The sequence below is a fragment of the Octopus bimaculoides genome, chromosome 1, assembly GCF_046866305.1.
Source record: "Octopus bimaculoides isolate indiv1 chromosome 1, ASM4686630v1, whole genome shotgun sequence".
In the NCBI taxonomy this organism is placed as follows: Eukaryota; Metazoa; Mollusca; class Cephalopoda; order Octopoda; family Octopodidae; genus Octopus; species Octopus bimaculoides.
The window spans coordinates 200,794,629-200,816,041 of record NC_142928.1 but is presented as its reverse complement, the minus strand read 5'-3'; the positions used below and the strand labels follow the sequence as shown (position 1 = coordinate 200,816,041).

General features: G+C 38.7%; 2 protein-coding genes across 3 annotated transcripts in view; one reads left to right on the top strand and one right to left on the bottom strand.

The window, feature by feature from the left end:
* LOC106872749 (astacin-like metalloprotease toxin 2) overlaps positions 1-9,965 on the top strand; it is a 29,684-nt gene extending 19,719 nt beyond the window's left edge. For both annotated transcript variants that reach the window (XM_089366654.1, XM_089366703.1), the window contains 5 exons: positions 39-214; positions 2,408-2,653; positions 3,094-3,258; positions 6,470-6,717; positions 9,532-9,965. In XM_089366654.1, coding sequence (XP_089222780.1) covers positions 39-214; positions 2,408-2,653; positions 3,094-3,258; positions 6,470-6,717; positions 9,532-9,615 — 919 coding nt within the window. In that variant the 3' untranslated portion in view covers positions 9,616-9,965. The remainder of the gene's footprint in view (positions 1-38; positions 215-2,407; positions 2,654-3,093; positions 3,259-6,469; positions 6,718-9,531) is intronic.
* A 3,163-nt stretch (positions 9,966-13,128) lies between these two features.
* LOC128250023 (astacin-like metalloendopeptidase) overlaps positions 13,129-21,413 on the bottom strand; it is a gene marked incomplete at its 5' end in the record, with an annotated part of 37,016 nt that continues 28,731 nt past the window's right edge. The window contains 3 exons of the mRNA XM_052974628.2: positions 13,129-13,275; positions 16,451-16,704; positions 20,196-20,360. Coding sequence (XP_052830588.2) covers positions 13,165-13,275; positions 16,451-16,704; positions 20,196-20,360 — 530 coding nt within the window. The remainder of the gene's footprint in view (positions 13,276-16,450; positions 16,705-20,195; positions 20,361-21,413) is intronic.

Here is a 21,413-nt window from a genome sequence, read left to right as displayed (position 1 = left end):
GTATTTTGATTGTATTGTTTTATTCCCTTTGAACGCAGATGCCATAGTCCTGTTGGATTCAAAGACAAAAGCCAAGGCGTATCCCTTGGATTTGGTTGTCGAGACATGGGCACGGTTGTACATGAAACATTGCACAATTTGGGATTCTATCATGAACAGAGTCGGCCTGATAGAGACTTGTACATCAAATTAAACATGACCAATGTCCAAAAAGGTGAGATGCTTGTCTCTTATCACCTGCTTATTTACAATTATAAATCCCTTAATTGAGATTCCTACATCGTTATGAATTGATTTTCACCATACAGCATAATTACAGAACAGTTTAGTAAAAGAATGATTGGTATTGTTTTCTGACTCTGGAAGGTGTGGTTGTGCAGGTGAGAAGGTTCTGTCCCACAGTGGAACAGTGGAGCACCTTGGCCAAGTGTCTTCTGCTATAAGCCTTAGGTTCTACAAAGCCTTGTGAGTAAATTTGATAAATGGAATGTGAAAGAAACCTATTGCAAATGTATGTGTCATCATCATCATCATCATCATCGTCATTTAACGTCTGTCCTCCATGCTGGCATGGGTTGGACAGTTCGACTGGAGTCTGGGAAGCCAGGAGGCCACACCAGAGTCCAGTCTGATCTGGCAGTATTTCTACAACTGGATGCCCTTCCTAACGCCAACCACTCTGTGAGTGTAGTGGGTGCTTTTTACATGCCATCGGCACAGGGGCCAGAGGGGGCTGGCAATGACCATGATCGGTTGGTGCTTTCTACATGCCACTGGCACGGAAGGCAGTCAAGGTGGCGCTGGCATCGGCCAAGTTCAGATGGTGCTTTTTATGTGCTACCCTCACCGGGCTCACAACTACAGTTTCCATTTGATTTGATTTTGATATTGATGTTGATGTTGATGTACTTGACTCAATAGGTCTCCTCAAGCATGGCATGTCATCCTACAATCCAAGATACTTTTGAGTTGGCTGGCTATGCAACACTGGTGAAGGTTACAGCTGTGAACTCACTTTATTTGCCGGGTCTTCTCAGTCACAGCAGATCTCCAGAGGTCTTGGTCTTTCGTCGTTGCCTCTGTGAGGCCCAACGTTCGAAGGTCATGCTTCACCACCTCATCCCATGTCTTCCTGGCTCTCCCTCTACCCCGGATTCCTTCCACTGTTTGGGAGTGGTACTTCCTCATCCAGCCGTAACATATGACCATACCAATGCAAATATCTCTCTTGCATGCTACATCCAATGCTTCTTATGTCTAACATTTCTCTCAGGGTGCTTACAATCTGTCGTGTGTGCACACATACATACACACACACACACACGTACACATTTATATACAAGGTCATTCAAAAAGAAAGAGCAGATTTCAAATTTATTTTTAAACCAAACGGTAAGAGACACAAACACATTCTACATATTTCTTGATAGGGAAAGGTTCAAAGTTTATTTAAAGGTAGTATGCACTCAACATGAGCATCCTGAGCACCGGTGATTTTTCCTCTGCAAATGCAACCTTTTTCTGTGAAATTTTTATACCATTCCTAAATTTTTTTGTGATGAGGTGGATTTTTATTGAATTGGCAGCAAAATTCACGTTGCATTTGTACAATCAATCGACACTTCTCAAACTGCAGCACACAAAAGGGCCTTTCTTGTGGCGTTGCCATTTTCTAAGGGATTACATAAATGAAAATTATACAATTTTAAATAAAATGAACAAAATGAAGCATAAAAACAAAATTAAAATATTATTTTATTTATGGCTGAATTCAATTGATGATGTTCAGCTATAAACTTTAAACCTTCTCCTATCAACAAATATGTAGAATGTGTTTGTGTCTCTTACCGTTTGGTTTAAAGATAAATTTGAAATCTGCTCTTTCTTTTTGAATAGCCCTGTGTGTGTGTGTGTGTGTGTGTGTATATATATATATATATATATATATATATATATATATATATATACATACATATATATATATGTATAGGTTGACGGAAGTAGTTGGGTTTACGTTTAGTTGAATACAATAAATGAGAGATGACTTTCCCCATGGAGAAGATGTCAGTCACTCACAAGTGATATTCATCTGCTGTTTCTCAGAGTCAGTTGAAGTGAACAATATATATTAATAAAACAAACTGCCTTGCTGCAGACTTGAACTGACACCTCTTAGGTTAGTAAAGCAACATGTTGCTGGCAAAGTCATGTCTTATCTGCTTGTGAAACCACGGGATCAATTTGTTTGAAGAATTATTTTTTACCTCCACTTCTACTTATTTTGAATGTTTCCTTAAAACACAACCCCTCCTCCTCCTCTCTATCACATTCTTTTATAATCCAGTTCCCCCTCCCCTCCAATCTCTACTCCCAATGTTTAGATTTTGGTTTGGTTTTTTTCTTTCAGGTCATGAAAAAAATTTCTTGAAAATGTATCCCCCATTGATTGACACTCAGAACCTGCCATACGACTACAATTCCATCATGCATTATGGACCTCACGCTTTTGCAATAGACCGTGCCATTCCAACAATTATTCCTCTGAAAAAAAATGTAGTTATTGGACAACGTAGTGGCATGAGTCAATTGGACATCATCCAGCTTCAAAGACTCTACAAATGTCCAGAACGACAATACATTCCTATACAAGATGGTAAAAACCTTCAACTTTATGCCACGTGTTTTATTCGTAATAACCAACAGTGTTTTCTGTGTAGTAAACCTGTAATGTTTTCTTGATAATAATCTGTTGTGTATTAAATGGAATAACACACAGCTTTTTCCTTTGTAATAACACACAGAGTTTTAATTAGGAATAATCTGCAGTGTTTTATTCGTTATAACCTGTCGCACTTTCTTAGTAATAACCTACAATATTTTGTTTTTGTAATAACCAACAGTGTTTATTTGTAATAACATGCAATGTTTTCTTTGTAATAACTGGTGGTGTTTTATCCCTCCGTAGCTAAGAACCCACCACCATCATCATCATCATCATCATCACCATCACCATTATCACCATCACCATCATTGTCATCATCGTTATCATCATTCTAATTAGTATTATCAAGAATATTCTTGCCTCTTTTCTAGGCCACACAGTGAGTCCCAACTGTACGTTTGACGGAGGATTGTGTGGCTGGCAAAATGTCACAATGGATCCGTCAATAAAGAATAACACTTGGCTCCGTCAAAATGCTGAAACTCTAAGTTTACACACTGGGCCCTTGATGGATCATACAATTGGTGCTGTAGATGGTAAGCTATGCTTTTTATTTTCTATCTTGAAGGGCAGGAAACTGGCAGAAGTGTTAGCACGCCGGGTGAAATGCTTTGCGCCATTTTGCCTGTTGCTATGTTCTGAGTTCAAATTCCATTGAGGTCGAGTTTCCCTTTCATCCTTTTGGAGTCGATAAATTAAGTATCAGTTGTGTACTGGAGGTCGGTCTAAACAACTGCCCTCACCCTTCCTCAAAAATTTCGGGCTTTGTGCCTAGAGTAAAAAAGAATATTTTCTATCTTGAAATATAGTAAAACAGGCGATGGAGTCTCAGCCGGGACTCAGACTCAGACTCAGACTCAAGCATTTACTTCTTTAGTATTTCTCCCATTTATAGGTTTTCTTTGTTATTTCTAACTGGCAGAATCAGTAAAGTATCAGAAAAATACCTTGTGGTATTTATGTCCCTTTACATTCTGAGTTGACTTTACACGTTTTCCTTCCTAGTTTCACAATACAAATATGAGACAAACTAATGAAGTAGAAACCTTATAAGGTGCTGCTACAGTATGGCCACACTCCAGTGACTGAGACGAGTAAAAAATAACAAACTCACTGTATGTGAGAGTCCTGCAAAATGGTAAGAAGGTCCCTTCAAGAGTGCGTTTGGTTCCTAGGTTTTTACCATTTTACTTCTCTTCCTCTTTATTTTTATCTCTTTTCGCCCCCACCCCTAACATTGCCATTTCTCTTTAAAATAAGAGGAACCATGGAGCTCGTCTACAACAACAATTCTATTCTGACCCTTTCTAGCATATTCTAAGCAGTCATCCCTTAACATCCCTCTCTCTCTCTCCCTCTCTCTCTCTCCCTCTCTCTCTCTCCCTCTCTCTCTCTCCCTCTCTCTCTCTCCCTCTCTCTCTCTCCCTCTCTCTCTCTCCCTCTCTCTTTCTCCCTCTCTCTCTCTCCCTCTCTCTCTCTCCCTCTCTCTCTCTCCCTCTCTCTCTCTCCCTCTCTCTCTCCCTTCTCTCTCTTTCACTCTCTCTGTTTCTCTCTCTCTCTTTCTCTCTCTCTTTCCCTCTCTCTCTCTACTGTAACCCTACTCAGATGAAATGGATCCCAATCTTCCAAGCTACATGGTAACTTCATTAATGCTGGTGCCACATAAAAAGCCCTCAGTATGCTCCGTAAAGTGGTTGGTGTTAAGAAGGGTATCCAGTCATGGAAACCATACCAAAGCAGATTCTGAAGCAGTGTGCAGTCCAAAGACCCAACGGATCCTATGAAACCATCCAAGTCATGCCAGCAAGGAACACGGCCATTAAAAGATGAAAGAAAATATTTTGAATAAATAGAAACTGTTAGGAAAGGGGAAATAACTCCTACAGAAGTCATAGAACTCCGTAACTAATCCTTTCTGTTAGAGGCACAAGGCCTGAAATTTTGTGGAAGGAGTTAAGTCGATTATATCGACCTCAGTATGAAACTGGTACTTATTTTATTAACCCCCCCCCCCCCCCAAAGTCGACCTCGACGGAATTTGAACTCCGAATGTAAAGACGGATGAAATGCCACCAAACATTTCGCCCAGTATCCCAAGGACTCTGTCAGCTTGCCGTTTAACGTCCGCTTTCCGTGCTGGCATGGGTTGGACGATTTGACTGAGGACTGGTGAACCAGATGGCTGTACCATGTTCCAATCTGATCTGGCAAGGTTTCTACAGCTGGATGCCCTTCCTAACACCAACCACTCCAAGAGTGTAGTGGGTACTTTTTATGTGTCACCCGCACAAAAGCCAGTAGGGGTGGTGAAGCAGGGACTGGCATCGACCACGTTCGGATGGTGCTTTTTATGTGCCATTGACACAGGGAGCCAGTCAGGCAGCACTGGCAACAACCCACGCATGAATGGTGCTTATTGCTTGCCACCAGCATGGGAGCCGGTCAGGCGACACTGGCATCGACCACAGCTACAATTTCCATTTGATTGTGATTTGATTTGATTTGATTTTCATTTTGATTTTACTTGACTCAATGGGTCTCCTCAAGTATGGCATATCACCCTACGATTCGAATGGGATGGTTATGTGACACTGGTCCAGGTTACAGCTGTGATCTTCTCAATCGCAGCATATCTCCAGAGGTCTTGGTCTTTTGTCATTGCCTTTGTGAGAATAAGGGTGATGGGAAGAGAAGAAACTCGTGAGAAGGAAGTAGCTGAGGAGAAATGGCATAAATCTTGCCAGTTGTTGGGAGCAGAAGAAGCCATAGAATTAGTGACAGAAAAAAACAGTGAGAGGATAGAGTATATGTGGGGAGAGGGGTGGAAGGAAGAAGACCAGAGGAAGCATTGGCCAGGGTTTGGGGACCAATCAGTGAGATGCAGCTGTTTTGGGGGCCATCTAGGTTGTCTGTGTAGGGACTTATTTGCGTTTGACAGGGAAATATGAAGATGTGGAATTCATGCCTTTTCCAGTGATATCAGTGAAGGGAAATGCCAAGAATATGACTCAAAACTATATCTTCTTGGACGGTTGGGGAAATAACATTAAAAATACAAAAGAAGCAAATAAACATTGAAACACAACAGTTGTTGTGAGATTAAAGTACACTCATTACTGACCCTATGGCCTTGAGATCAATCCTCACTACTGACCCTATGGCCTTGAGACCAATCCTCACTACTGACCCTATGGCTTTGAGGTCAAGCCTCACTACTGACCCTATGGCCTTGAGATCAATCCTCACTACTGACCCTATGGCCTTGAGACCAATCCTCACTACTGACCCTATGGCTTTGAGGTCAAGCCTCACTACTGACCCTATGGCCTTGAGACCAATCCTCACTAATTCAAGTGTTATTTTATGATGAATGATATTTAAGATTCCTCATGTTTTTTGTTGTCTTTTTTTGTTGTGATTCTATCTTAACATTGGTTTCTTATTTCAACATAACTTCTCTTCTTTCACTAATTTTTACACCTGACTCCAAGTCGCATGCCATTGTATCCATAATGTTATGGCATAGGAATCAATATCTTATTTCCAATTAATCCACCATTATGTCTTCTGGTCAATACCCTGGTCCCCACAAATTTAGAGACTTAATGCCAATCTATGTATGCTGGCACTTAAAACAGTTTAGTCCCTAGGGCCCAATAGAAAGGACCATAATGATGTTAAGATGGTCCTGCTATTTCTATCTATTTTTGATTCATCCCCTGCCTTACCAATATTCTTTATTTTCAGGTTATTACCTTTTTACGGAAGCTTCATCAAATTACCATTCTGTAGCAAAAATTCGTACACCAAAAGTGACACCTGGAAAACACTGTCTTCAGTTTTGGTATCACATGTATGGAAAAGATATGGGGACTCTAAAAGTAAATATCGTCACCGATGGTCAGAAAGCTATAAATATTGTTAAAATAAGTGGAAACAAAGGCAACGTGTGGCTGCAGAGTAAGACTGGTTTTACTGCAACAGAGAATACACAGGTAAGTGTCATCTTCTTGTCTGTCACTATTAATACCAGATCAATACTTCCCTTGCTCATTTATTGATTTTTAGCTTCAATTAAGTGATGACATGTGGACTAGTGGTAAGGGCATTGCACTCACGATCACTAGATTATGATTTCAATTCCCGGATTGGTAGAGTATTATGTTCTTGAGCAAAACACTTCATTTCATGTTGCCCCAGTCCACCCATTTGTAAATGAGTAACAACCCTGCAAAGGACTGGCATCCCATTCGAAGGGGGGGTTGTGATCTTGGTCACTTACATGCCATAGAAATTGGGTAAGTGTGAGCCCTAGGATTTGGGACAGTAATGTAACTTCTTTTTTCAATTCCAATCAAACTAAAACTTCAGGAAGTCATGTTTGAGTTATCCCCCCTTGACTAACTTGGGTCTTTGAAACCCTGTTTGATGTTTACATCTCTTTGACACAATCGGGGAAGGGATAAGTCGAGTATACAACTGGTATTTATTTTATCGACCTTGGAAGGATGAAAGGTAAATTCGCCCTTGGTGAAATTTGAACTCAACCTGTAAAAACAGACGAAATGCTGCCAACTTGCTGCCTCACTCATAACCATAAGAAATATTAAATCAACTGTGATCTCTGATGGAATACTTCTCTCACGTCGTGGATGCTGCTGCTGCTACACACAAAAATACCTTAAGTTCAAAGAAAGCCGTCTGGTTGTTTTGGCACATGATTTTTCACCAACAGAGAAGGAAGACCAGACTGAAAGTGAATAAGATGTCCACGTAGATTTATGGATATATACATTTCTCAGTATATTATTAGATGACTAGATTGTTCTAATTCTACTCAACTTTTATATGGAACACTCTCTTATATTATATAGTGTGGTATATAGTGTGGTATATAATGAATGTATGTACCTGAAACAGCTTTAAATTAAAATACAGTTATGTGTGATATTTAGGATGTATGTGGAACTGCTCTCTCTCTCTGATATTTTGCCTAAGAGAAGCATTTTAAGTTGACTTGTGTAGATGGTCAGGTGATGTTTTAACTTGGTTTGGTTGCCCTAATGACGAATACTTTGGACATGCTGAGCTGAGCCCAGTATTTTAATCTAAGGCCATGTCAAGTGTGTATATTAATTTTATTCTAGCCTGCCTAGCTATTGCAGGAATCAGTGAATGTTTGGTTTAGCGACTTCTATAGTGGAAGAAGCATTTGTTGGTTTAGCTAAGAATATCCATCACTGAAGAGGCTAAATTAAGTCAAAACATCATGTCTGTTGATCCACAGGCGTTCTGAGCAAAGCTCTCAGTTTTTAAGGCAGAAAACTCTGAGAAATGTTCTCTGAGACAAAATATTACAACTAGTGCCATTCCACATTTATATACACATCATAACTGTTATATATCCTGGTATTTTACTGAGATTTATATTTTGAATAATAATAATAATTAATAATAATGTTCAGCTGTCATATGAGCTCCAAGATTGAACTTTGTTGCTGTGTATTTTGTTTTCAAATAAATGTGAGCAGCAAAATATGAGTAAAATTATTTTAAATTTCTCTTTTATGTTTTACTTGCTTGAGTCAATAGACTGTGGCCATGCTGGGGCACTGCCTTGAAGAGGTTTAGTCAAAGAAATTCACCCCATTACTTCAAAGTAGAGGCCTTCGTGTTGCACCATTTGAAGCCACCTTTCTGCCAGTTCTTTGATCTCAAACTGTGACTAGTTCTTGTCCTTTAAGGCAAGGAACTCCTTCACTGAGGCTTCCGTCTTCTCTCGGTTGATGAAGTGTCATGAATGCAGGCAGTGTTCCATGGATCAGAACAAGCAATAATCTGAGGAAGACATTTTTCTACAATCCTAACGAGAATAAGCACTGGTTAAAGGAGGGCCAGCCTGAGGAACCTGTCGCCAAACCGATGCCCTGCATCTGCTGGAATTATGAGGGGAAAATTCACTGCAAGTTCATTCTGGATGGTCGAAACATCAATGCCAAGAAGTTGGAGCAGATGTGTGCCAGTGTGCAGCAAAAATACCCAGCACTGGTTAACAGAAAGTGAGTTCTTCTGCAGAAAGACAATGCAAGACTGCCAACTGGTCAAATGAACAGGAATTTGAGGGAATTAAATTGACACCATATCTAGCATACAGACTGGATCTAACTCCCTTGGATTATTCCTTGTTCTGATCCTTGGCTGACTTCCTCTGCTCATTTCCAAGGGGAAGTGGAAATATCAGTGAAGGAATTCTTCTCCTCAAAGGACAAGAACTGGTGTCAGTGTGGGACCAAAGAACTGGCAGAAAGGTCAGACGGTGCAACACAACGGCCCCTACTTTGAATGCTTGGCTGCTTTTGTTGGAACTTGACAAATGAAGCAAATAAGTCACTGAAATATTGCAAAGCTTTTCACACAACACAGTTCATCTGAGACGTGACAAGTCCTGTTGAGGTGGTCAATCCAAGATTACCCAAACATTTTCCTGAGATACACTGGTATGATTGTTGAGTTGCATGGCTCAGTTGGATTCTTATACTCATGAGTAAAACCTCAGTGAAAACTATCCTTCTGTCTTCACATCACCACTGATGAAGCAAGCTAATTTGACGAACCTTCGTCTCATTTATATTTGAGCACTTCTTTTGCTGTCCTAGAAACCCTTTTGTTTCTAGAAAAAGAGACAAATATTATTTCTTGTTGTATACACACACACACACACACACACACACACACACACACACACACACACACACAAATATACACTTCTATGCATCTCTTTCTATATTTCAATTAATATTTCTTTGCAGGTGGAATTTGAAAGTATAACTGGGGAACATTACAGAAGTGATATGGCCATAGATGATGTTATAGTGCAAGACGGAACCTGTTGATTATGTACTTACTTGTTTGTTATTACATAATATATATATATGCACACGCGCACACACACACACACACACACACACACACACACACACACACACACACACATATATATATATGTTTGTGTGTGTGTATATATGTGTGTGTGTGTTTATATATATGTATGTATGTATATGTATGTATTTATGTATATGTATATGTGTGTGTTTATGTATGTATGCATATATGTATGTATTTATACATATGTGTGTGTGCATCTATGTATGTATGCATATATGTATGTATACTTTTGTGAATATTTAAGGAAGTTATATTCCTCATGCTAATTAACTGCCTTATAATAAACAAATCTCACTAATTTGTTTTTGTTTGTCTTTCGTGGTTTTGTTTGGTTTTTGTGACCCTAAAAGCATAAGAGATCAGAAAAAGCCCGCTTGGCTGGCCCTTCCACAATGATGGGAACATAATTTAGTTAAGCAATTTGGATTAAGACGGAAAAGAATGGCGCAATCAAGACAGAATTGGAAGTGCATTGTGACCAGTGTTGTATAACAGCACCTTGTGGTCTGGTTGGCACTGTGATATTGTGAAAACAATATTAGGGTCTTATTTATTGATTTTGAAAACATGTATGATCTAATTCTTTGGATTTGACTTTAAACCAAATTCATGGAAAATCAGAAAAAAAACAACAAGAGAAAAGAATTGTCCAATTAATCAATTGTGATTCCTTTATATCTGCAATAAATTGATGATGAAGTACAGTGTTACACTTTCTCCCTTCTTTCAGTGTCAGAAGCCATCAGTTTACTATGGGGATGTGAGGGTGTGCATGCAAACTAACTGATCCCCAACAGACAATGAGATGAGTACATCTTGTATCTACTGAACATGGGAGTGAGTTTATGTGCTCCAGAGATACTAGTCAAGCTGATGGCTGCCACATCTATGTCTAGTGACCTGATGCCATTGAGGAAGTGACCTTGCTTCCAAGCTTATGCCAGATCACTTGCAGAGTAACCATGTCTGTTAGGAAACAATAATGGTGAAGTCATTCCTCACATCTTTGTCTCATCATAGTAATGACAAAGAACAATGAATTACATCTGGTTGTTCTCCACAAAGAGCATCAAAAAGGGCAATGCAGGGGCACCAGAAGACCAATCTTTAAAACTTCTGAGTGATGCAATGATTGCATGGTGTAAGTGAATTTATAGAAGATGTTTGTGGTTCGAAACCACTTTGTTATAAGTGTATGGCTTAGCGGTGAGTGTCATTGAGCTCATGCTAAAAAGGTCATGAGTTTGATTCCCAGCAGTGCATTGTATCCTTGAGCAAGATACTTTATTTCACATTGCTCCACCCCACTCAACTGGCAAACATGTACCTCAATTCCAAAGGGCCAGGCAATTCACAATTTTTCTCAATCATTGAATCTCTCTGAGAACTCTGTGAAGGGCACACATGTCTGTGGAGTACTCAACCCATTGTACATTAGTTTCATGAGCAGGTTGTTCTGTTGATCACATCGACTGGAACCCTGGCTGTTATAAGTGACCGAGTTTCGAAGGAATATCTTGTCTTAATCACTTGATTATTGAGTTGATGGGGCACTGGAAAATGATGACATAAAAAGAATGTCCTAAAACATGAGGGAGTTAGGCAGCTGCACAAGATGTAAAGAGGGTACATTGATTCCGGTTTGTAGCAAGATCCAGTTCCTGCCTGAATGGTATTGGATTTAGAAAGGAGAGCAGCGATTGGCAAAGTGTGGAAGACATTTGGTAGATGTGAAACTGAAGAATAAACCTTAGGAAGTTTTGATTAAATATTTGTTGGGGGATTGGAGGAGGGGGTTGCAACCACACCTGGTTTGGCACAGTGGCTGCTTGGATTGATGATAGGAAAGAAGGAAAACTGTGGTATTATGATGTGGGATAAAAGAGTCTGAAAGAATGCTCTGTGGATGTTGTCCCATTCATAACTCACTCCAAGAGAATGCCTTTGTGGAAGGTTTTGGTTAGACTGGTGTTGAATGATTAGCAGAGCTGGATTTGGTTGCATGCTGTCAAATATATTCCTTGCCTTTATTGAACTCATAAAGCAAAATATGCTTTGTCACTTCTATCATAGCTTTGGAAAAATAACTTAAAATCGAATTGCACTCTTCAAAACTTGCACTAAGAATAAGTACAAGGTAAAATTACTACCTGCTTTTATAGCAAATTGATGCAGATAGTTTATCCTGTACCCCTCTGACTTTTAGTTCATGCAATTGAGAAAATCGCATTATTTATGGGACGACCCAATATCTCTGTATATAAATGTAAGATTCAAAGATCAAGGTGTAGGGAGAAGGTGAGTTTCAAGTAATCTATAAAAAATGTAAAAAAAACAACCTTCAGAAACAAAGTACGATAAGCTGAAAAATATTTCACGGTTGGCAGCCAGGGTTGGCAGGTATGTGAGTAAAAATACAAGAGTTACAGAATGGAGGAGATAAGATGCAGGCTACACATGTTTCATTCGATCAGGTATTCTGATTGAATTTTCTGTGTGTTAACATGGGCCCCCTAACAACAATGGAGACTTTCATTTAATCAAGATGTCCTTGGCCTGAAGAGTAGCCTGTGGTACACACCTTGATTGGATATTTATCACTTCTGACTGGACCCTGGTGCAGCCCTCCAACTTACCAGCTCTGGTCAAACCATCTAACCCATGCCAGCATGGAAAATGAACGCTAAACAATGATGGTGATGATTGATGATTGATGATGGATGATGGATGATGGATGATTAGTGTTGTTGTGTGTTTCCATTCCTTTGGCCAACCCACTTTATGTCCAGAAAGAAAGCGAAAATGACAAAAAGGCCTGATTTACTTGAAGTAAAAATGAAAGAGAACAAAACAAAATCCAACTTATTTCTCTTAATATTGTTGCTTATTACTATTAATGGCTCTTTCAAGAATATAATAGTAAACTGTCACCTCTTTGATTTCGATTTGGTAGGCATAAACCGAAAGAACCCTGTCATGTGTGTGTGTGTGTGTGTTCCTCTTGGTTGTAAATGAGCATCACCATCATACAAGCGATGTTGTTTGTTTCTAGTCTTCTGTGAAAAAGATGTGTTGGCCACAGGAAAGGCATCCAGCCATAGAAAATCTGCCTCAACAAGTTCTGTCTTGCAAGCATGGAAAAGATGATGTGAAATAATGATTATAATAATGACAATGATGATGATGAGGATGAGGAGGAGGAGGAGGGGGAGGGGGAGGAGGAGGATGAAAGCCACAACTTGTCCTTTTTAAACCATGCTTCACTTCCACATAATTAGCATATGACAATTAACAAGTTTGTTATTGCTGTAATGTGCTTTGATTAAATCTCTCATAAAAATTATAATTATTTTGAAATCTTCTTCTACATGCTTGATGCAAAAGAAAAAAAAAAGGAAGAAATTAGCTTTTTTTAATTAAAGAGGAAAATATTGAAATTGTCAGTACAAACGTTTATTAGCTTCAAGGCAAAATAGTGAATAACAAAAAGAACAGCATTATTTGGAAGAAGTATGGAGATTTTTGAAACATAATCTTGGCAGGAATATAACATCATCGACAGCAATATCAATGGAAGAGCTGTTACCAATTTTACCTTCAAACTCAATCTATTTGAAAAGGAAAAGAAAAATCAAAGAAAAATATTCAATAAAATATCACAAAGAAATAAAGACAAATTCTCAAATATAAACCATGTTAGGGAAATGTTATATGTTCACATCTATGTGCATGCGTAGGTATACGTATATATGAATACATCTTCACTAGTAGTACTATTTCGTTAAGCGCATCTACTAAGCAGTATGAACTGTGTTTAAGGCAGATACGCACAGCGTGTATCACTCCGCTATAGACACTGTTTGTAAATACGTCAAATAAAGTAAACACGTAGAAACTTAACGATGCCTTCAGTGAGTTGTTTATTATCCCACAAAGAACAAAAGAATACATGACAGGAAATAATATATTTCTCTCAACACAAGTTGCGAAAATATATTGTGGTAAATTATGGATGAATTGAGTTTGGAACAAAATTTTGCTGACTTTGCCTGAAGTTTTCCAATTGACATGTTCTATTTAATTCTAGGTGAAGTTGTTATTGTGTGAGTTCAACTTTGCCTTTTATCCTTCCATGTTTAATAAAACAGAGATCCAAAGCAAGGTTTATGCACCTGATTAAGCCCCTCCTCTCAAAATTGGTCTCAATTTTAAACATTATTATTATTGCAATTCTTTCCAGTTTCGAGGTTGTTCTGCGTCACAGTGTCTCAGCACGTTCTTGCAGCTCAAAGACGCAACACTTTCACCAGCACACACACAGTCCCAAGTATAACCACCAACTACATGCTTCCAATGATGTCTGCTTCTTCCAGCTTCTCCTCATGTTAGCTTCCTGTGTTCTTTGAGATGGTTCCAAGTGCACCAATCACAATGGATGTCACACACACACACTCTCTCTCCTCTCTCTCTCTCTCTCTCTCTCTCTCTCCTCTCTCTATCTCTCTCTCTCCTCTCTCTCTCTCTCTCTCTCCCCCCTCTCTCTCTCTCTCTCTCCTCTCTCTCTCTTGTGTTCCTCTTTAAATGCTAAGTCTTCCTTTTGGCTTCCTCATTCTGATCTGCAGGTACCACTTATGTCAATGAAAAAAAGACATTCTTTGGTCTCTTTCCCCAGAACAGTGATATCTGGTCAGTTATGTTGCAGCTTCTCATCTCTGTAGATTGTCCTGTTGAAGGTACACGAGATGCTGAAATATCGTTCAGCTAATTTAATGATGGAACTCTTCTTCTTTATTTACATATTCCTTCCAGAGGAGTCATAGCAGTCCTAATATTATCTATTATTATTATTATTATTATTATTATTATTATTATTATTATTATTATTATTGTTCCAGTGGGACATTAAAAGCACATCCGAACGTGGGGTGTAACCAGCCCACTAATGAGTATCCCTCATTCACTGGACCATGAACTTTGCTTGCAAAGACCTATTGAGGCAAGTGAAAACAAATCAAAATCACTGAAGTGGCCGATGACAGTACTGCCTGATTGGGCCTTGTGCCAGTGGAACGTTAAAACGTGATTGTTGCCAGGGCTACAGATTGGCTCCCGTGCCAGTAGCATATGAAAAGCATCATTCCAGTGTGATCGTTGCCAGTGTTGCATTACTGGCACATGAAAAACAGGATTTGAGTGTGGTTGATGCCAGTGCCACCGGACTGGCTCCTGTGCAGGTGGCACGTAAAAAAAACACCTTTTGAGCATGGTCGTTACCAGAACCGCTTGACTGGCTCTTGTGCCAGTGGCACGTAAAAGCACTCACTACACTCTCGGAGTGGTTGGCATTAGGAAGGTCATCCAGCTGTAGAAACTTTGCCAGATCAGATTGGAGCCTGGTGTAGCCACCTGGTTTGCCAGTCCTCAGTCAAACCGTCCAACCCATGCTAGCATGGAAAGCGGACGTTAAACGATGATGATGATAATGATTATTATCATTATTATTATTATTATTATTATTATTGTTGTTGTTGTTGTTGTCATCATTATTTTATTTCTCTGAGCTCTCGTTCTTTCTGGTTGATTCTGTGAGAGCAGACAGTAACCTGTTGTCATCAGAGGTGTCACGGTGTCCCTTTCCACAAATTATAAGCTTTGGTACTTGGATGGCACCTTATCATAGAAGGCACCCAACACCCCATCACCAGTCTCAAAATCCTAGCCGTCCCCAAGAGAGCAGGTTTTTTAGGCCTGCTCTGCCCTCATGTCAATTCCAGTTTCTCTGACATATTCCTCAAACCTGGTTGTTAGTGCTCCAAGGGTCCCTAAAACTACTGCGATAACAGTTACTCTCCTCATTGACCACATTTCTTGTCATTTTGTCTTTTAGTACTTTGTATTTCTCCAACTTTTCCAAATCCTCCTCCTCCTCCTCCTCCTCCTCCTCCTCCTCATCATCATCATCATCATCATCATCATGATCGGCGTCATCATCATCGAGGCACATACATCACAACCATATGTGTGCAACACGGTGATCTCATATCAAGATTAATAGCGCATTCTTCTTATTATTATTGAGTGAGAGAGCAGTGCATGGTATCAAAGTAACACTGGGGTCAAATATACAAATCCTAGTATTCCCATCTAATAAGGGTACACCAGGGTACATGCATCACAACCATATTTGAGTGACATGGTGATCTCATATCAAGACAAACAGTGCATGACCTTGTAGGTGGGGCTTAGTTAGAATTTTCTTCAAGTTGAGCAGCCCATCCTGCTCAAAAGGTCCCTGAATAAGGGTTGTTTAAGGATGTTGAGAAAAACACCCATGTTTCTAGAGGTGAGTTATGCAAACTCTAAAGAATTCCTCCATAGGATCTTTGCATTTCCATTTTCGACGATGCCTTCAGATTTGTGGTCGTACCAATTTTTTGATGAGGGCTGAATGTTGAATGTTGTGAAGTGAAGGCATTGATGCAGTGCTACCATTTCCATACTGGAACATAGTAAACACTATAAGGTATGAAATACTGCCCATCCAACTATGACCAGTGGTTTGATTTTCACTTTGGCTTTGCTCCAGCCTTTGGAGAAAAGACATAAGCATGACCAAATCTTGCTTCCATCCTTGTAACCATGTGGCCTTCTATGACATTAATGGGTCTCTCAGAACAACTAAGGAAATGAAGAACTAAAAATGGTTGGAAGAAGAACTAAAGAAGATTCTTTTTTGTTTTTTTTTTGTTTTTTTTTTGTTGCAAATGATTCAAGATGTCTTACTTGTGTATTTCCTGTGGCTGTGATTGAAATGTTCACTTCTGTCCATTTCTCTGTTTGGTTTTGGTTTCCTTCTGCCAAGAATAAACCAGCAGAAATGTTGTCTTCCTCAATTTGGTTCAGTTGAAGTGATACCCTGGATAAACCACGTATCTGGTACCAAAAGGTCAAGCAGTAATTGCCAGGAGGCAGCTGGGGTGTCTGAATTCTTGCTACACTGTCTTGGTTCGGAACAGCTTTCATGTACAAATAGAAACCTAAATGTCAAAAGATAATATAAAATGGTGTTTTAATGTGATGCCGCTGACGTAGTAACATTTGACCGTCTTGTTACCATATTTCTGAGGAAACCCACTGCCTTTGCTTAAATTAATTCAGAAAATAACGAAGAATTTACTCAAATAACTTTGTTGTTATTAAGTTGCTGTTTTGCGCATAAATGAAAAATGGGAAGTTTGAATCTCATAACCAGTTGCGATCTCAGGTGGATTGGTATAAAAAGGGTCAAACTCTTTTCTACTTTAGGCAAAAGGCCTGAAATTTTGAGGGAGGAGGGTCAGTCGATTACGTCGACCCCAGTATGCAACTGGTACTTAATTTATCGACCCCAAAAGGATGAAATGTGAAGTTGACCTCGGTGGAATTTGAACTCAGAACATAAAGACAGACAAAATACAGCTCAGCATTTCAACCAGCGTGCTAACGTCTCTGCCAGCTCCCTGCCTTTCAACTAATATTCTAAACAGGCGATTGTGTCATCATCTTTGTCATCACTTAACAAAAGATAATTAACATCATCATCATCGTTTTTTTTTTATTATTATTATTACTATTATTACTACTACTACTACTACTACTACTACTACTACTACTACTACTACTACTACTACTACTACTACTACTACTACTACTATTATTATTATTATTATTATTATTATTATTATTATTATTATTATTATTATTATTATTATTATTATTATTATTATTATTATTATTATTATTATTATTATTATTATTATTATTATTATTACCACCACCACCACCACCACCACCACCACCACCACCACCTCCATCACCATCATTATCTGAGCTGGCAGTATCATTAGATCATTGGACAAAATACCTCACAGCATTTCTTCTGGCTCTTCCCATTCTGAGTTCAAATCCCTCTGTAGCTAATTTGCATTTCAACCCTCCCCTAAAATTGCTGGCCTGATCTTTTTTCCCTTTTACTTACAATGCAGCCATACTTGAACACTGTCTTGATAATATATTGGTTATTTTCCTTTAGAATTCTCATTAATTTTTTTCTGTCTTTTACTCATGAATTATATTCATTCAGATTTAATACTAAGCAAACGACAATTCCATCAGGACCTAAATAATTATCTGCTGTCTATTTGAATTGGTCAGTAATATTTTAAATGGGGCAGGAATTTTTGCCATAGATATTCTTCAAGTTGACAGGTGGGATTTAGGAAACATTACCATTCTTGCATGATCTGATAAGCACTATCCCTAAGTAGGTCTGCCGCTTATGCTAGTCAAGTTAGTTTATTACAATCTATCTCTTTTTAAATGTTCACTATTCCAACCATTGTGGTTTGGCTTGAATAAGGATCTGATGGTATTTAATTTCTCTATCTCTGAAGAATCTTAATCAATCAAATATGAGATTGATTAATGATTAATATGTATGATTATTGCACTATAGAATTTTGGAATTGGCCAATCTATGCAAAATGTGCATAAACTGATTAAAGAGTGTAGAAGCCTGCATTATTTGTGATTCTCAACTCTGACTTTATAAAGAATTTATTTTGTGTCTGAAATTTGTAAATCCAAATTGAACCAAAAGTGGAAAGTAAATTTACAGCCTGCATGGATTACAATGGTTTTCACTGGACAATTTATATTGCCAAATTTGATTCCTCCAGAGTGTTTATAAATCATGAATCTGTATTTTTTTAATCCTACTTTTTTCTGTGTGTGTGTGTGTGTGTGTATGTGTGTGCATGCGTATGCATATATTTATGTATGCATGTGTATGTATATATCACCATCATCATCATCATCATTGTCGTCGTTTAACATCCGTTTTCCGTGCTAGCATGGGTTGAATGGTTTGACTGAGGTCTGGAAAGCCAGTAGCTGCACCAGGCTCCAATCTGATCTGGCAATGTTTCTACAGCTGGATGCCCTTCCTAATGCCAGCCACTCTGACAATGTAGTGGGTTACTTTTCACAAGCCACTGACATGGGAGCCAGTCAGGTGGACTTGGTATTGACCATGCTCGAATGGTGCTTTTCATGTGCTACCAGCACAAGAGCCTGTCGGGTGGCACAGGCCACAGCTATGATTTTGCTTTTACTTGACTCAACTGGTCTTCTCAAGCATATCATATCGCCTGATGCATCAATCATATCACCCGACACACACACACACACACACACACACACACACACACACACACACACACACACACACACACACACACACACACACACACACACACACACACACACACACACACACACACACACACACACACACACACTTATATATATGGAGATTTGTAGTTTATACATTAAAACAAGGGTTTCAAAATAATGTTTTTAGTTAAGAGATAAATTTTATAAAAAATGCTTTTTCCCTCTGCTAAAGGAAAGCAGAGCAATAAATCACAGGAAATTAACAAAATTGTATTTTGATAATTTGTGGAAATATATTGTATTGTTTAAATAAGGGGATAACATTGATCTCAAATGATGTTGGATTAACTGTTTGTTTGTCTGACTCTCTCTTTGTCCATTTGTATCTGTCTGTGTGTCCTTTTTACTAGTCTTGTGTTGGGCAAAGTCTTGTGTATGGAAGTCCATGAAATAATCTCTACATGTAAAACCTCTCACACGCATGTGTGCACACACACATGCACAAATACATGTGCATGCACACACACACACACTGAACCTACCTGAGAACTAGCAGAAACTTCTGTTAACACTTTAAATCAAAAAGCAGGCAGTTCAGTTGATTGAACAACTGTCAAACTGTTGTCTGCTGGTATTCACTAAGGAGGTTTAATAATAGTGAAACATATTCACAGTTGTCTCTCCATAACTACCAACATCAAACTCCTCAAAGCACTGTGTCACAGTTTAAATAATAACAATGCCAAAGTTGTCTCCCTTTCTTTCCTCTTGAGGAAATTTTCATTAACCTATCACTACAGTGAGTTTGCTACGACCTTACTTCTATAACTACATTATGTTTAGTCACTGCATTATGTTAAAACTGATTTTATCATTTTATTTAATTAGGTTCCATTTTACAACTTACAGATTTAATCTAGCTTTTTTTAAAATACAATTTCTTACCAAACAAGGTTTGAGGCTACCATAGCATAAAGGATTACAAAAATGGAAAATTTAAGAAATTTAAAAAATTGTCAATTGAGAGAAAGCCTAAAGGATTGAATATCCTAGAGCAGAGGTAAAGAAGAGATGATCGTAAGGAATTCCAAAGAGCCACAATTTGAGGAAGGAAGGAAGCTGCTAGAATAAAATGACTTATGACTAATAGGAAGCTCAACAGAGAAACAATGCCCCTGGGAAGAGAAGCAGGTGATACATTTTCATGACGGTCAATATTTTAAAATTAAAATATATAATTGTAGAAATGAATTTAGAGTTTTTAAAGGCTTGCTAATAAAAGTAAATGGTTGATTGAACAAAGAAGTATGCTGACCTTCAAATGTCCTGTAAGTGTGATCGTATGTTGGCCCAGTATTTGGAGATGTCTCAAAGAAGGAATGACGAACCCATTTATTGGCATTCATTGGTGAATTAATTTCTGTGTGATTCCAGCCACATAAACCATTATCAAATGTACAGTTTGGAGATGAAATACTGCCTTGAAAGAATAAAGTGTAAAATGAAAGAATAATTTTTTTTTTCCTGTTTCTAAAGTTTCATAAAATTTTATTTGTTGTTATCCACTTCACAATATGACACAAGAATTGATGTTGTTGTGGGGTGGGGGGACATTGCACATTGCTGAATCATAAGAATTCCTAGTTTTAATTTAGATTTTGATGGCAAGGAAGATGGTCCATATTACATATGGAATTTTGCAGGTGGGGCCCAGTTAGAATTTTCTTCAGGTTGAGTAGCCCATCCTGCTAAAAAGGTCCCTGAATAAGGTTTGTTTAAGGATGTTGAGCAAAACACCCAGGTTTCCAAAGGTGAATTATCCAAACCCCAAAGAATTTCTCTCAACACATGGCTATGATGCTCCCCCTCTACTTCTGCTCGTGATCAGAGATGCACATATTGTCAGCCACCAAGGGACATGCTCAACTGGTTACGGTCAAACAACTGACAAGCAAATCTGTGGTATTGAGCAGAATATTTGCTGTAGCCCATCTTTTATACCAAGACAAAACAAAGTACATGATAACACTTCCAATCAATTAAGGTCAGAAGCCATGAGAGCCACTGCCTGGTACTGCATCCAGGAATTTATTATTATTATTATTACTATTATTATTATTGAGTGAGAGAGCAGGGCATGCCATCAAAGTGACACTGGTGTAAAATATACGAAGCCCAATATACTCATCTTGACTACCCATCTGATAAGGGTACACCAGGCACATGCATCACAACCATATGTGTGTGACATGGGGATCTCATATCAAGATAAACAGTGCATGACCTTGCAGGTGGGGCCCAGTTAGAATTTTCTTCAGGTCGAGTAACCCATCCCACTAAAAAGGTTCTTGAATAAAGGTTGTTTGAGGATATCGAACGAAATACCCATGTTTCCAAAGGTGAATTATCCAATTCTCAAAGAATTCCTCTCAACACATGGCTATGATGCTCCCCCACTATTTCTGTTCGTGATCAGAGATGCACATATCATCAGCTATTAAGGGACATGCTCAACTGGTTAAGGTCAAACAAC